Source organism: Tachysurus vachellii, chromosome 1 (genome assembly GCF_030014155.1).
Source record: "Tachysurus vachellii isolate PV-2020 chromosome 1, HZAU_Pvac_v1, whole genome shotgun sequence".
NCBI lineage: Eukaryota > Metazoa > Chordata > Actinopteri > Siluriformes > Bagridae > Tachysurus > Tachysurus vachellii.
Window position 1 is genome coordinate 7098690 of NC_083460.1, and position 16299 is coordinate 7114988.

Genomic DNA, 16299 nt, shown 5'->3' on the forward strand with positions numbered 1-16299 from the left:
TGGGCGCGCGGTCGCTTTTTTCTTTTTTTTTTGCTTTTTTTGGAGTCCGTCGAGCGCGCGCGCGCGCGCGTGTGTGTGTGTGGCGCAGTGGTATTTGCGTTATGATGGAGAAATGGTTCGCGCATGCGTAGTGGCGGACATTATGTTGCAGAACAGGCTCGAATCGCGAGGGAGAAATGTGAGCGAGGGGGGAAGGGCGCTGGCTAGACACATCGACAAACAGAAAGCACGGCTGAATGAGTGTAATAGCTGACAAGACGTAACTGCTTTATTACAGTGTTATGCATGCACAAGGCTATATTATGCATAGACTGAGTGGTTTTACATTGTACTTTGCATGAGCACGTGCAGTGTGTCTGTTGTGTCTGGGACACAAATTCAGATAAGTGACCAAAAAAAAAAAAAGTCACGTGTGATGTGAAAACCAGGTTTACACAAAGCTTTCCAGCAGAGCTGTCAACTTTAAAGCGACTGCACGGTCAGATCCAAAGGCGTGCCGGTTCCTTTAGTCTCTTGTGCTTGATTTGTTCTGGACTGCATAATATATACTCCATAAATATTGTGTACACATTCCTTAAGCAGCTCTGGAAAGCTCCGAAATTCACATGGACCCATTTACAGACCAGCAAAATCATAAAATTCTCTCGTTTTCTAACAAACATAGACTCGAGACAGCACGGATGGAAATATGCTGCGTTTAGGTGTTCTCTTTTCTCTGGTCGAATGCGTTTCTGAACGTTTGAAGTAAAACCGTACGGTGGAAGCTTGTGGGAAAATAAAATCAGTCTGAATATCGTCCAGGGTTCCAGATTCCAGGACTGGCCTGGACTTATTCATTTCCAAAAACAATCAGATCCAGAGAGAGTGAAAAAAGGATCTCGGCATGAATATCCACAGCAAACGACTTGAACCGAAGCCTGGTATTAAAAAAACCATACTCATCTCGATAAAGTTTAACATTTACAATTACAGGAATAATATTTTCTGTGACTTTAAATATGTTTGCTCACAGTTTCGAGGACAAAACAGCACTGGATATTGTTTTGGTTATTTTCATAAGACCTTCCATGTTGTTTTATGACCCGATAGTCTTGAAAAGGTCTAGAAATCTTTGAAGGAGAAAGGCTAAACACCACGTTCTATTTAATATTGATTGAATTTATTCACCAAGATAAGAATCTTCCTTGTAATCAGACCAATTAGTAAGATCAGGAAAATGTTGGCTTAGTGGTTAGCACGTTCGCCTCACACCTCCAGGGTTGGGGGTTCGATTCCCGCCTCCGCCTTGTGTGTGTGGAGTTTGCATGTTCTCCCCGTGCCTCGGGGGTTTCCTCCCCGGTGCAAAGACATGCATGGTAGGTTGATTGGCATCTCTGGAAAATTGTCGTAGTGTGTGATTGCATGAGTGTGTGTGCCCTGCGATGGGTTGGCACTCCATCCAGGGTGTATCCTGCCTTGATGCCCGATGACGCCTGAGATAGGCACAGGCTCCCCGTGACCCGAGATAAGCGGTAGAAGATGAGTGAGTGAGTGAGAGTATTGACACAGTGCTGAATTTCTTTCTTGAAAAGGTCCTAAAAAGGCAAAATATATATATATATAAAATTCTGCTTCAGCTTGTTGTAATAAATAGACAGACTGTTTAAAATGACCACACTGCTACTGTGTACAATGAATAACGTTTTTATTTACACTTAGAATGATGTTTGACTCAGGTTAAGTTAATTGATGACTCGTTTTGGAGTTATAAGTCAGGTCTGACTCCGAAGCCAGGTCCAGGAGGAGGTCCGGTCAGAGAAGTCAGTCCTCCAGCGGGCTCGCACGAGAAACGGCCATTCCTGCAAATGTCATGAAACAACATCGATAATTCATCAGTGCTCTCCAGTTTAGAGCAGCTTAATTCACATGGCCCTTTGTGTGAGTGTTATTATCATATAATTAACAGTGACTAAAGACATGCAATTTAATAGTGTCTGGCAACCAGATATCTATGAATGGCATGTACCTGTGCAACAGATAATGAATACACTAGAGACAAATTTACAAATTAATTTACAAATTAGTAGATGAATGGCTGCTTTGTGTAAGATTGTTTTTATGTAATGTGTTGTTATATAACAATTGCTATGCCACAGAACTGTTGAGGTTTTTAAAATCTGACCTGGTCAGAAAGTGTTGGCTTTATTATTTTTTATTAAACATCATTTAGACTGCAGCACTGGCTATAATTCAAATCACAGGTTTATATTAATACACTCTTGAATACATCAGCAATTCTATAGTAACAAGTTATTCTATGGGATATGTACAGTACAACAGACACACTGCATGATGTAAGGCTTCTAATAAACATGATATTTAACATAGAAAAACATCACGGCATTGTTATGCGGAAGGTTTCTGTAAGGAGACAGTGCTGTAAAGGTCAGGATGTTTTCTTATATGGTAAAGTCATCAGGGCCGAGGACTTGTTATTGCTGCTTATTATCTAGAGAGAAGTTAAGAAAGGCCAGTGCAGGATTGATTGTTTTTAGCTGCTAAAACATAAGTAACAACAGGAACTGACTTATATTTTGGGCATTTCTTTTTGGGCAACATTAAATCTAAGCATTCATATTAAAAGGATGCACAATAATTTATAAATGACAGATTTTAATCATTGGCAAATTTCTTTTTTGCATGACTGCTAGAAAATAATCATTTTCGGAGTAATAACGCTAACTCTGGTTCACCTTGGGGTGCAGAGTATTACACAAATCAAAAGTAGCACTCTTTACAGTTATTACTCATCAATAACAGTTAAAAAAAAAAAAGGCCTTCATACCTTGGCCCAGGTGTAGGGACTCTCCCAGCCTTCAGTTCATCAATGATATGCTCAATATCTGAAGGCTTCAGATCCTCCTGGAAAAAAAAAAAAAAAAAAAAAAGAACTCATTAGAGCTATATATTAACGTTCCCTCAGTTTAGGCGTGTTTCTCTACACAAGCCGGTATACTCTAGTGAGCTTCAGTGAGTCACTGTCTATATTTCCAAAAAAGGTCCTTCCGGTTACGTGGAAGGGACACTTTACAAGTAATTACCCATTCTGACCCCTTTGGTTTTCTTAAAGTCTGACACTAAATGCGAGTCAACACAGAATACGACTTTTTGGTCACGTAGTCATCAAACTCTTTTATCTATCTCTTTTACCGCCAAAACAAGCTTTGACCATAACATGTGTAACATAAGCAGCTGTTGCTCGATCTCAGGCCTGATTCTTAACAAAGCTTGAGCTTCGGTATCTTATAGGGAATGACTGGGTGAAGGAAAAGTTTGTTCCTCTAACAATTCGGATACAGAGAAATTCTAGTCAGTTGAAGGTATCTGTTGTTCTACGTAGCCAAGAGGAGCCAAATTTAACTGTAACAAATTCCATCCAGCAGTCATTTATTTTCTGAGCCTAATCCAACAATCTAAACATTACGCTTGTTATTTAAATCTGTACAGTATTATTTAGGCTATTTATTCAAGCCATAAAGCTTTTTATGCCTCAACTTTCCACAGACAGTAATAAATAAAACAGCTTCAATAATAGTGGGTTGTAACAATAAAAAAAATGGACCCCCAGTTGGGGTTAAGACTTCTATCTATCAATGAAGATCTAAACACTTCCATCACCATATGTGTATGCCTTTGACATCCTCCCAGATGACATCCTTTGACAATTCTCCCAGAGCAAGTCAGAGAACGGTAAACTGGTGAGCTTTTTCATCTCTGACTGTGTTATGCGTACCAATGAGGCAACTTCCAATAACCAGGATACAGAGTTGATAATTAACCACAGAAGTGGATTCTGTTGAACAGATTTTAGTCTCAGCAAGTGACTGACTTTCCGTTCACCCATGTAAGGTCACATTTAATTTCATCATCATCGAGACAGCCTATCATCAGCTCAGTTATATTTACCCAGTTTCTGAATGAGATTTACCCTACAAGTTCACAAGTTCATCTTTTTTTTATTATTATTAATAATGATGATCATACAAAAGCTGGTGTTTGTAGTTTGTGGAATATCTCCTCAATTCCAGTGTAAAGCAAAATGTAAAATAAATGTAAAAATAAAACTACTTGGAATGAAATACTGTAGCTATGCTCTGCCCATAACATAAGCAATAAAAAATAAAAATGAATTAAAAAACCCATTGTTAGCGTTTGTTCAATAGAAATTCTTTACACAAAGATGTCACATCATACAGCAGACTGTTTTTGCATAAACTTTGCTTTGCTGCTTAGGAAAAAAGGACAAATCTGCATTCTTTCCTCGAAACCTGAAAAAACTGACATATAAATAACAAACCACTGCCCTTTTAAAGTGCTGTACTTTACCATCACTATCATATGAAGATGTCCATTTTCTGTAATTAAACTAATAAAAAGAGGGGAAGGTTGGACATATTTTGCCATTAGAAACAGGATTTATTTGAGAGAACAGCTGTTAGGGAGAGAAGGAGGCGTGTGTTCACGTGAAGAAGCAGAACGAGCGCAGCGTGAAGCAGACGTCCGGCTTTTCCTGCTGGTGTTTTATTGGTTTGTTTGACAAATGATGTCACGAGAAAATGTATGTAGTTTTTTTTTTCCCTGTCAAAAACCTTTCCGCTATAGTTTTTGTTGAGGTTCGTGATACACGTTGTATTTTTAACCTCCGTCATAATGATGCTAGCGTTAATGTTAACATCAGGTCTTGCATATATTATCTTGAGTCGTTAAGGGGTTTCCCCTGAGCTATTTCTGAACAAGACTGAAAGTTGATCTGTTGCTGACAAAGACCGTCTTTTGAATTGAGACTGTTTCTGTGTCATGCTGTGTTTTTTTCTAATAAGCCATACATGGGGAAAAAAATCAATTATACGGTTACGCTTTAACATGAAGTCTCTGTGTTAGCGAATGTTAACGGGAAAAAAAGAAAAAAACGGTGAAACTCAGACTGGACACAAACGTGTTTAACCTAAAAGAAGTACCTATACTACTTATTATTTCAAATGAAATGCTAATCTAGTAAATAAAATAAATTCTGTAACAAGCAGACTGATTCATCCTATTAATAGGAATAAAAGATTATGGAAGAAAAAAAAGAACCTTATTTCTGAAAGAATGATTTATAATGTTTTCATTCATTGGACAGAAATTGTATTGCTGAATTGTATTATATATTAATATATTCTATACCAAACAGACGTATGTTAAGCCATTATCAACAATTACCTAATGAGTAAAATAATTATTTCCTGCAGATTTATCCTGTACATTCCTATACACCAGACTGAAGGGTTTAGTTTTGTTTCATTACTGTTTATTCTGCCTGGTCTTTAATATTTGTGAGGATATTTGGGTGTGTTATTTCTTCTCCTATATATTACACAGTAACCGTTATTTCCGGGCCACTAAATTGATTGGACGAGCGGCGTTCCGAGTGCGCTTATAGTCAATATAACGTTTGTCGATAGACTATTTAATGATAGTCAATTGCAGTGAAACCATTTCTACAGGAGCGTCAGCAGACACGGCAAAGTGTAAGATTTTCATGAATATAACCTTTGAAATCTTAAAACCAGAAAGCTACTCAGATGAAGAAGCAAAGCCGATTTCATCAGAAGAAAATTAACAGGAATGTACAAATCGATCTTGGCCAAACGAGCAAAAAGCTAGCAAGCTATAAGGCTATCAGTGAGTCTCGGCGTTGCCATGGCAACACGCACAGTTCTACCCACCTGTGGCCTCTTCGGTATCTATTTCCCGGAAGAATTATTTGGCCACGACATCCGAGATGTCACTCAATGTTCATTTCTTGCTTAACTGTTATATAAAATCGAAACCGTGCTTTTTTACTAAATATTGTAAAGTGATTACCTGCCAAATGAACACATCACAGCCATGTCTATATGCAATATAGCTTAAAGTTAAAGCTAACGGACATCCTTCTACTGTTGTGGACACGGACGCTTATTCTGCTTCGTTGTAAAAGTGTGAGCGTTTATAAAAAACATCAGCGCCCTCGGACGAAGTCATGTCAGTTCCGTTATCTATAATATTTAGGTTATGCCAGGATTTTGCGCATATTCTCAGCACTGTAGCACGCTGAGGTCTGAACAAGTGTACTTACATAATAGTTGTCATTGATTTGGACCATTGGGGCATTAACACAAGCACCAAGGCACTCAACTTCTATCAGCGTGAACAGCCCGTCCGCTGTGGTCTCCCCAACCTTGATGCCTAGGACAGAGAAAACAGTGGTATTGGCTTCATAAATAAGAACCAGATCAAATTAAACTGCTCAGACCGCAGACATGCAGTAATGAAGCCTGTCTTTTATCAATGGTGCGTATCAGTTTACATGTACTCCGAACGACGGCTCGTTTTGTTTCCGTGTTTGAAAAAAAACTTAACCGTATAGTTGTAAAAGTCATCTCGTGTTAAACTGAACAGAAAGTGAATGTTCGGTTAAAGGTAAGTTCATTCTGTTTGGTCTTAATAGCTCCGCTCAAGGTTGGAAAGAAATCTGATCCTAGACTAAAACAGGTCCAGCTTTCTGAACACACATCCAAAGCAGCTTCATATTGGGAAATCGGCCCATTTTTTTTCTTTCCGTCTTTTTGTAGACATGTAGTCATTACTTCGTTAATATTTTCAGCCCGTTTTAAATAAAGAGGTTGAAAAAAAGAATGATTTTATTAGTAATTAAAAGAGTCAATGCAAGCATAACTGAGCAGGCTGAAAAAATACAAGCTAGAGTAACGTAATAAATAATGTATAACCTGGAAGTTAAGTGCATTGATACAGGAAAAAATGAGAAGGTGATGATCCTCTTGCACTAAAGGTTTATAATGTAGCACACGTTGTTTGCACCCACGACAAAAATTAGCGAGTTGATGGGCGACGTTTCAGCACTGAAAGCGTCCTAATTTACTCTATGACTATTTACTCTGTGACTATGTTGTGCTAGTAGATGCTATACTGTATGAGACAGCTTTTTGTCACACTTATGTTTCATCAGCTGTTCCTCACACACGTGTCATCTGTGCATGCTAATGAATTCACCTAGTAGAAATCCTTCCACTGGCAGTCAGATGTGTAGTGCAGCAGGTAGAGGGATTATGGACAAGTAGCTTGTGCGTAAAAGTACACGGTGTTAAAATATAGCTAAATATCTAATAAACGGGACTTCTCTTTCTGAAAAATGCATGTATAGTAACGAAACAGTCTAATCAAGATTTTGGAGACTTTTTTGTTTTGAATTTGTTTTTGTTGCAGCCAAAAATACCACTGAAGCTTTTTATCCAAATTTGCAATACAGACGTTTGTGCTTTTATTGTGGAAAACTAGTTGAATTGGTGAAATTACATGCACAGGATTTTTCTTTTTAACTACTACTATGTTAGTATGTAATTATATAAAATCCACACAGGAATCGAAGAGGGCTTTGGGTGAGTGCGTGTTGAGATGGCGTTTTTGGTCCAAATAAGCTAAATAATATGGACTAAATAATATTAAAGCTATTAATAATACTCCTAACAATCCAGACACTGAAGCTGCTTGACAGAAACAGAACAGAAAATTCATCTGATTCATGGTTTCGAATTCTGCGACACTTCCTCAGTGCATAAGTGACATTATGATTGTGTTTATCGGGTGATAAATTTGGCATTTGCTCTGCTACTGAGACCTTAGACTACAACCTACCCTGGGCAAGCTTAGGTCATTAACTACAGTGACATTAATCAAGCCTGGGTAAATCAAGGTGGGTAAAATGAAGCACTCGTGCTATGCTTACCTAGTTTATTCTGGATGGCCTGTAGGATGCTATCGGAATCGCACAGCATGCAGGGCGTAGTGGTGCACACCTGGACGTGGTACTTTCCCACTGGCTGCCGGTTGAACATAGTGTAGAACGTAGCTACCTCGTACACTCTCATCGGGGAGACGTCTAAGATCTCGGCTACCTGGAAAAAATACCGCAGTGAGATAACCATTTGAGGGAGTTTCCTTTAAAAAAAAAAAAAAAAAAAAAACCCAAGGTCAGAGATCTGAGGACTGGTTTTTAGGAATATAATATCTTCATGTGCAGAAATATACACTCACTAACCATTGTATTAGAAAGAGATTTTTACACCAAGTCATTCCTGCACTTATCTAATCAGCCAATCACGTGGCAGCAGCACAATATATAAAATCAGCAGATACAGATAAAGAATGCTACCAGATTTTTTTTTGCCATCTGTGAGCTTCTGCTGTTACTCATCATGTATGATCTGAGGTGCTTTTCTGCTCATCGTGGTAGCGAGTGAAGAGTAAAGAGTGGTTATTTGAGTCACCACCACCTTCCGTTCAAACTGTCTCGTCCAACACGGCATTTCCTCCTGCAAATCTGGATGTTGTTGTTTTTTTTATTGTTGTTTTCTTGCACCGATCTGCGTAAACTGTATAGATTGTTGTGTGTGAAAATCCCAGAGCAGCAGTTTCTGAGACTCTCAATCCAAGTGCCTCTCATAACTGATATGAACGCTAATCAAAGCTCTTTTAAGGCTTGCTGCATTGCACTACTTCCACAGTGATTGGACGAGAGGATGATTGTATAATCGAGGTGGTCATGAGTGTATATCGTTTTTATTGTATTAATTACACGATAAGATCAAACTGCACACAGATAATAGAAAGGGTAACACACAGTGGCTTGTGTCTGAAAATTATGTGGAGTAAAATTTAAAAGCCTTTCTCCCATATTTGTAATTGGGCCAGGTTCAAACCATCAACATTTCACCACCTGATAGTCTTGTTATTTTCTAGCAGTCTGACAGGATAAATGAAATAAGCAGAGCACTGAGAATAACAGACGATAAGCTGAGGTTACTGACGTCTGAATGTTATTTATTTATTCCTTACTCGTATAATAATAACGTGACAAACTAATCGTTTAAGCCATACGCTAAAAGCAAGCATATTAAATGGATGAGAAAACGTACAGAAAACCTCCTTCTGGTCAGGAACGCTCGTTCGGGTTTGGATGTACCTCCTGTCAATCATTTTATAGACATTATACAGGTCTCCGTAGACCATGAAGGCGGAGCTTATCGTGCATCAGCGGAGAAAAAAAAAAAAAAAAAGAGTAATCTAACCCAATGCAACCTTTAACTAGCCTCAGTTGTTTTCTTAATACAAATAATTAATCAGATGATTTCTAGTGAAAAAATTTCTTCGAAATTCTCTAAAATGATGGAAATGAGTGAGGTTATAAATTTGAGTAAACCGAAGGAAATTTGCAGCCTTCTATTAAAACTAGGTGTATTTTTAGTTTAATAAAATATGTTTTATATAAAGTTTAATAAAAATAGATTCTGTATTTTTAGTTTTGCCATGTAAACATTTTCCTTCATAACGCTTTCAAGGGAATGGGATGATGTGTGATAGTTTTCAAATAAATACTTCAAACTTTGGTGTTGTTGTTTTTTAAGCTCTCAGGTGTTTTTTACCTTGTTCATTGCTGAAATGGGGAGCCAGCCATGCTGCCTCTGAGCCAGGTCCAGGACAGGGATGGTGGCAGCCTGCTTGTGACCCTCGGGGTAGTTTTTTATTATGGCTTCAACACGCTGTCACCAAAATAAAAGAAATTAAATAAATAAATAAGGAAACCAGTAAGATCAGTTAAACAAATAAGCAAGCACATATTAGAAAACTGGGTAAAATCATGATGAATTTTTCAAATTTTTTTATTATTATTATTTTAGTTTAAATATACAGTGATACCTCGAGATACGAGTGCTTTGACATACGAATTTTTTGAGATACGAGCTGTGATTCGACCAAATTTTTTCCTTAAGATACTAGCACATTTTTGAGATACGAGCATCCGAGCTGCTGCCGCCGAAGCAAAGATCCCCAACAACCACATTTGCTCTGTTTCCCCGCCTCAGCTTCCCGTGTCTCACTCGGTTAAAGCCGCATTTCCACTGCACACGACAAACGACGGCCGATAAACAGGAAGTCATTCATTTCCTATGGAGAGTCGCAAAGGTGCTGCGTGAGGTGCCGACCATCTGCGGATCTGTAATTTTCGGATCCGTATTGAGCGTTGGATCCGTTAAAATATTTTAACTAGTGCGACTACACCGCATCCGATAGGCCGACCGGACAGGTTTTTATTAAAACGACTGGCAGATGTTAGTGAGGAAAGAGTGACAAAAAAAGGCAAAAACAAGTGAAGAGAAAAGCGATGAAGAAAATTAAGCAAAATGAATGTAAAGAAAACAGAAATTGTAGCAATTAAGTTCAGTTAAGAGAATTTCAGTTAAGTTCGTTAATTTTAGTGAAGATTAGTTAAGTTCCATTTAAGTGTAAAGTAGCATTAAGAGTGTACAGTAGCGAGTAAGTGAACGAAAGTGAAAGTGTAATTCCTCCTAACTCCTCCGGCTGTTTACTCCTCCCTCAACCTCCGTGCGCATCTTCCGTAAAGTAAAAACAGTTTATTTTTTTAACATTCTCTTTTATTACTGTATGTTTTTATACGATATTTGTCATTTATAAATACAGGTACTGTACATTTTTCATATTCAAAACACAAACAAAACAACTGGAGTGGAATTTTGCGAGCTGGAACGGATTAATGGGATTTCAATTCATTTAAATGGGGAAAATTGCTTTGAGATACAAGCAATTTCAGATACGAGCAAAGTCACGGAACGAATTAAACTCGTATATCGAGGTATTACTGTATTATGCACAATTTCACCAAAATTCATTTACAACACGGTGACGGACACAGAAATCTTCTCTGGAGCAAATTATGGGTTCTCGAAGAGCTCTGCAAATATTACTGACTGCTTTGAGATCATATTACTGACTTCTTAGGCAACTAATATTACGATAACAAGGAACAAATGGTAGAATGTACAACCATGGTGATTTCATTTTAAAGCGGAAGAGTCATAGATCTTCTCTCACCTTCAGGTTCTCGGACGTGAACTCGAACGGAGTGTCGGGATTATTTTCTGGTGTATCTCTGTGCTGGAAAGAAAAACAAAGCAAAAATAGATAAATAATTGAAAATAATTGTTTCAAAAACACTCACATTCACGTGTCACAATAGAACACAAATTCATAGACTTTCAAAAATTTACCCAAATGTTGTCGATTTATGTGATCGATGTAAAGGTGACAAGGTAGACCATTTTCATATGTTTTGGGCTTGTGAAAAGTTGAGTGACTTGATTGGACATGCATATTCAAAACATTAAATGAGGCCTTTAGTTTGAATATAAAACCCAGTGCTGAAGTTGCTATTTTTGGAGTACCAGAACACGGAGTATTACTGACAAATAAAGTAAAAAACGTTATTGCTTTTGCCACCTTAATATTTAATGAAAAGATCTGTCCAAAATTTTTATAAAGACATGGCAACCCATGATTACATATTTTGAGAAGATGAAGACTCTCCCACTCACTGATCAATGTTAAATATTATCACCAATTGGAGTTTTGTTTTATAATTGTGTACGGACCACGAACATGTCAGGAAACTTTTATTATTGGCTATGTATTTGTGTATATTTTTATTTATTTGTTTATTTTTTATTTTATTTATTTATTTTATTGTTATTATTAGTATAATTATTATGTTAACCTTTATGTAATGTATGGTTAATTACTTTGGCGGAAAGGGCTATAAAGGGGGGAAAAGCTATAACTGAAAGTGTATCAAACTTTTTGTTAATGCTTTGAAAAAGTTTATAAATAAATGTTTAAAAAAAAAAAAAAAGAACACAAATTCATTATTAAAACCTTGCTTTAAAAAAAAAGAGGCACACACACACATTCATTCAATCAAAGCCATATTTTTATTATTTTTAATATTAATTAATAATAATTCTGGGTATTGGCTTTTAGGGTCCAGCAGGATATTAACTTCAAAAATGATTGAATTTTATCTTTATTGTAAATGAAGCCTTTCACAGCAGCAGCAGACATGAACCTTGTGCTTGTCTCAATAAACCATTCTGACTTCAATCACAAGATGCTGCCCCCTGGTGAACGTCCTCACGGATAATTGATAAAGAACAACAACAACAAAAACAAAAAAAAAAAAAAGAAAAGCTATGGGAGCAGTAAGTAATGCTTTCATACTCTTGAACATGCTGAACACACAAGAGCATTGGTTTAAAAGAAAACAGGCTCCTGGTCAGATGTTTAGCACTGAAAGAGGATTATGTCAGTGCCAGTATCAACAGATATGATCGCAGGTACCAAGATCCAGCACTGGGTCTGAACACACTTACTCCTTATTCACTATAGTGTGCTGTTTTCATAGAGCTGTCTGAGGTACAAGTGGACAAATTAGGTTTTCTTCTGTGGTTCAGAAAACTGATAACTCTTAACGCTTGAATTGTTTAAGTGACTGCGTTCTCTGAGTTTAGTATTGTCTCTATATTCTGCTGCCCCTATACACCTCTATACACAACAGTCATATAGACTTCTCAGCTATACCATTATATCATCTTCCCATAGTGCTTTCTGATGTCATGTCTCCCCCAAGGTAAGCGATGCTTATGCACCTGGTAATCTGATGATGGAAAAGAAAACATGATTCATCATCAGATGAACCTTCCACTGCTCCAGCATGCAAATCTGATGCTCTTGTGCCATTGTACTTACTTTTGGCAGTGGACAAGGGTCAGCATGGGCACTTTGACTAGTCTGCAGCTGTGACGCAGTGTGTGTGCTGACACAATTCTATTACAGCCAGCATGAACGTTTTAACCATTTTGTGCTACAGTAACTATTCTGTGGGATCAGTGCATATGGTATAGACTTCTCCCTCAACAAGCATTAATAAGCCCTGGGTACCTATGACTCTGTTGCCAGTGTAGGTACCTTAGTGTCCTTCCTTGAACGTGCCTCAAGACATGCTGTTTTGCTCTGATCACAATTTGGCTCTTGTCAAAACGCAATACCGTGATCACTTATATACGTCATCTTTTAAGCACCGAACACTATTAAAGATTTACAGCAACTTTCACTTATTAAAAGATGACTAGAAGAATTAAACCCTGGTAATACTCGCCAACATCCAATCATCTCATAGCAGCAAAATCACTCAAATCAAGCAGATTTGTTTAGTTGTTGGTCACATCAAATATCAGCACGAGAAAAAAAAAGCTAATCAAAATGACGATGATTGTGGTATGGCTCATGGTGCAAGATGTTTCAGAAGCTTATAATCTCCTGGGCTGTTTATATACTTTACACGTGATGGTTAAGGGAAATGAACACATCCAAGAGTGGTTATTTGAGTTACTGTAACTATCCAATCAGCTGGAACCAGTCTGCCACGAGAGCACCAGAGTCAAAGGCACTGAGATCACAGTTTCCTCCCGTTCTGTTTGATATGAACATGAATTGAAAATCTTGAATCTTCTATCTGCATGATTTTATCCCATGAGTGTAAATCCAGACCAAATGTATGTGCTGGTAAATATATTAGATCTATTGCACATCACGATAAGAAACGTTTTTGTGATATTTGGTGAGTTTAAAATTGCAAAAAAAATAAAATATACATAATACATCTGGAGATTTTAGGTCATTTACAGTCCTACATACACTACATGACCATAAGTTTGTGGACACGTGACCATCATAGCCATGTGGTTCTTCCCCAAACTGTTTCCATGATATTGGAAGTAAACAATTGTATAGGATGTTTTTGTACACTGTAGTATTATGATTTCCCTTTGTTCCCCAGTATGAGTGAAGACACGGTGTGTTACGGTTGTAATGTAAGAACTTGAGTTATGACAGTACAGGTAGATGAAATCTAGAATGGTACGTTCACAAAGCACATATACTGTACATGCAATGGTCTCGTTTCAACCTTTAAGCCATACCGTGTTCTGTGTACATGTTAAGCTCATTCAAACTAACGATCAAGCTACAAGTTCTATGACAAAGGCATATTAGATAAATGGAGTACAGTAAAATGGTTTGCATTAAAAATAAGTGGGTGTTTTATATAAGCTTTTGGTGTGACAACCACGATACATAATATGTAAGATGGCTGAAGACACTACAGTGGACAAGACATTTTACAAATGTCTTTTAAATTAGTCTACACACATTAAGTGATTTATTTTTAAAAATAGATTCAGCTAAAGTTACTGTAGCATGTAGCCTTATGTGAACTGTATGTCATTTGACAGCCATTGGCAAACAGCTTATACTTCCGGTTAGTCAAATAACGTTAGTGTTCCATTTGTGATGCTGCAACCCTTCTTAAATTCATACACTAGACAGTAAAGAACATAACACATAACATAACACATAACATAAAGAACATTCTTACTAGACAGTAAAGAACACGAGACACGGCTAAAGTATTTCTACAAAAGCTCTTGCAGTCTAGCCAATGATCTTTGAAACATGAGCTATTTTTAGAATGGATACACCAGTCTGGTATATATACGGACGTCCTAAGAGGCCATGCATTATTATACATTTTCATTGATAATGACTTAATTTTCTCGTTATCTCGACATAAACAACAGTAGGGCCGCTTTGTTGTCTTTGATGATAAAGATGCAGACATCACAGCTTCCTTCCTAAGTGTCAGACACTTATGTGGAAGTTGTCGACCACATGAGTCCCTGATCACATTTAAAGCGAATGGGATTATCCATGATGCTGTGTTATTGCACTTTTGCTGCCTCTACAACATGTTCTTGAGAATTTTCTCAACACAATCTTGAGAAAATTAAGTTGAGACAAAACAAGACACATAAAATAGAATAATGCATGGCCTATTAGGGCTTCCGTAGGTCTGAATCCTCGTATTCACAATGGAGAAAACCGGTAGTTCCTACCTGAAAAATTCCTCCAGCTCCAGCGCGGACAGCAGAGCCGTGGAGGCTTCGAAGCTGCCTGCCCTGAAAAACATCACACACATATTAACACAGTGACGATTGACTGCATCTTACCAGACAAGAAGAAGAACAAAAAAGCAAAGTGAAAGTACAGTATTTATATTTCCAGCATTCGGCAGACACTCTTATCCAGAGAGACTTACATTTTATCTCATTTTTATACAACTGAGCAGTTGAGGGTAAAGGGCCGTGCTCAGTGGCCCAGCAGTGGCAGCCTAGTAGACGTGGGAATCGAACTTACAACCTTCCGATTGGTAGCCCGACACCTTAACCACTAAGCTACCACATCTCAGTAGCCATTCCCTAAGTGTCCAATACAGTTTCCTGATATTACAAAACCGACCGAGTTTATAAACACCACATTATACGTCCTGGTGTTATACTGACACACCTTGATATTAATTTTGCCATCTCGCCCAACGCAAGATTAAAAGTTTCTCCACCTTTTTGGAGTCAATAGGAGTATTTTTAGGGTCAATACAAAGTAATTTCCCAAGCAAAAAACTCAAAATAATACTTATTTATTTATTTACTTATATTTGTTTATTTATTGCAGCACCCATAAAAACCAGTGTTTAATTAAACTACTAGATTCCCAGTTGACATGATTTCTACAGATAATAAGTTTCCTAACACTGGGTTGTTGTTGTTGTTGTTTCTAGCAATTTCTACATTTTTTCAATCTATTTCCCTAATTAAGAATAATAAACCTAGATCACTTCGTTACTTTTTTATTCTGTCTGTTGGATAATAAAAAGTGTGCATACGTGATGATATTTTAAACAAATGTGCAGTGATACATTTGAGTTATTGATCTATACAAGAATCATGCTAACGTTAGCAACATTAGCTAACCTTAGCCACTTAGCTAGCGTTAGCTACATTAGCTAACCTTAGCCACTTAGCTAGCTACATTCAGCTTGTCCTTGTAAGATGTCATACAGACGTTTTCTCTCCTAAATGCAGGTTAAAAGTCAACACAAAACATAAACACGGGGTTAGGGTTAACATGACAAACTTCTCACCGCATGAGACACCGCACACCGGAGTGCTGACGACAGGAACATCATTAAAAAGGTTCTCTGTTGGTGTCCGGTCACTCTATGATTTCACAATGGCGGACATCAACGTGAGAACGATGCGAGCACGATTGAGCAGGTCTAGTAACGAGCAGTAACTGTATAGCCAGGGTTGATAATCAATACCAGATAACACTCTCTACCTAGGATTTTTTTTTAGGGAAATATCAGCATCAGCTTCTGTACTAAATGTAGCATGATATTTATTTTAATGATGTTTTATTCAGTGCATGTAGAAGGACAACGTCCTTTCTTTCTTTCTTTCTTTCTTTCTTTCT

General features: G+C 37.5%; 2 protein-coding genes across 3 annotated transcripts in view; both read right to left on the reverse strand.

Annotated features, from left to right (window-relative positions):
* ankrd12 (ankyrin repeat domain 12) overlaps positions 1-34 on the reverse strand; it is a 34980-nt gene extending 34946 nt beyond the window's left edge. For both annotated transcript variants that reach the window (XM_060870562.1, XM_060870546.1), the window contains exon 1: positions 1-34. This exon is cut by the window's left edge and continues 598 nt beyond it. The gene's annotated coding sequence lies outside the window, so the exon portion shown is untranslated.
* A 1633-nt stretch (positions 35-1667) lies between these two features.
* Positions 1668-16098, reverse strand: ndufv2 (NADH:ubiquinone oxidoreductase core subunit V2). Its single transcript, XM_060870568.1, has 8 exons — positions 15968-16098; positions 14883-14945; positions 10972-11034; positions 9504-9620; positions 7808-7976; positions 6140-6249; positions 2825-2901; positions 1668-1838 (listed from the first exon to the last, which is right to left on the reverse strand). Exons 1-8 carry the CDS (start codon positions 16010-16012, stop codon positions 1745-1747), a joined length of 738 nt encoding a protein of 245 aa, XP_060726551.1. The 5' UTR covers positions 16013-16098; the 3' UTR covers positions 1668-1744.
* Between the last annotated feature and the right edge of the window lie 201 nt (positions 16099-16299).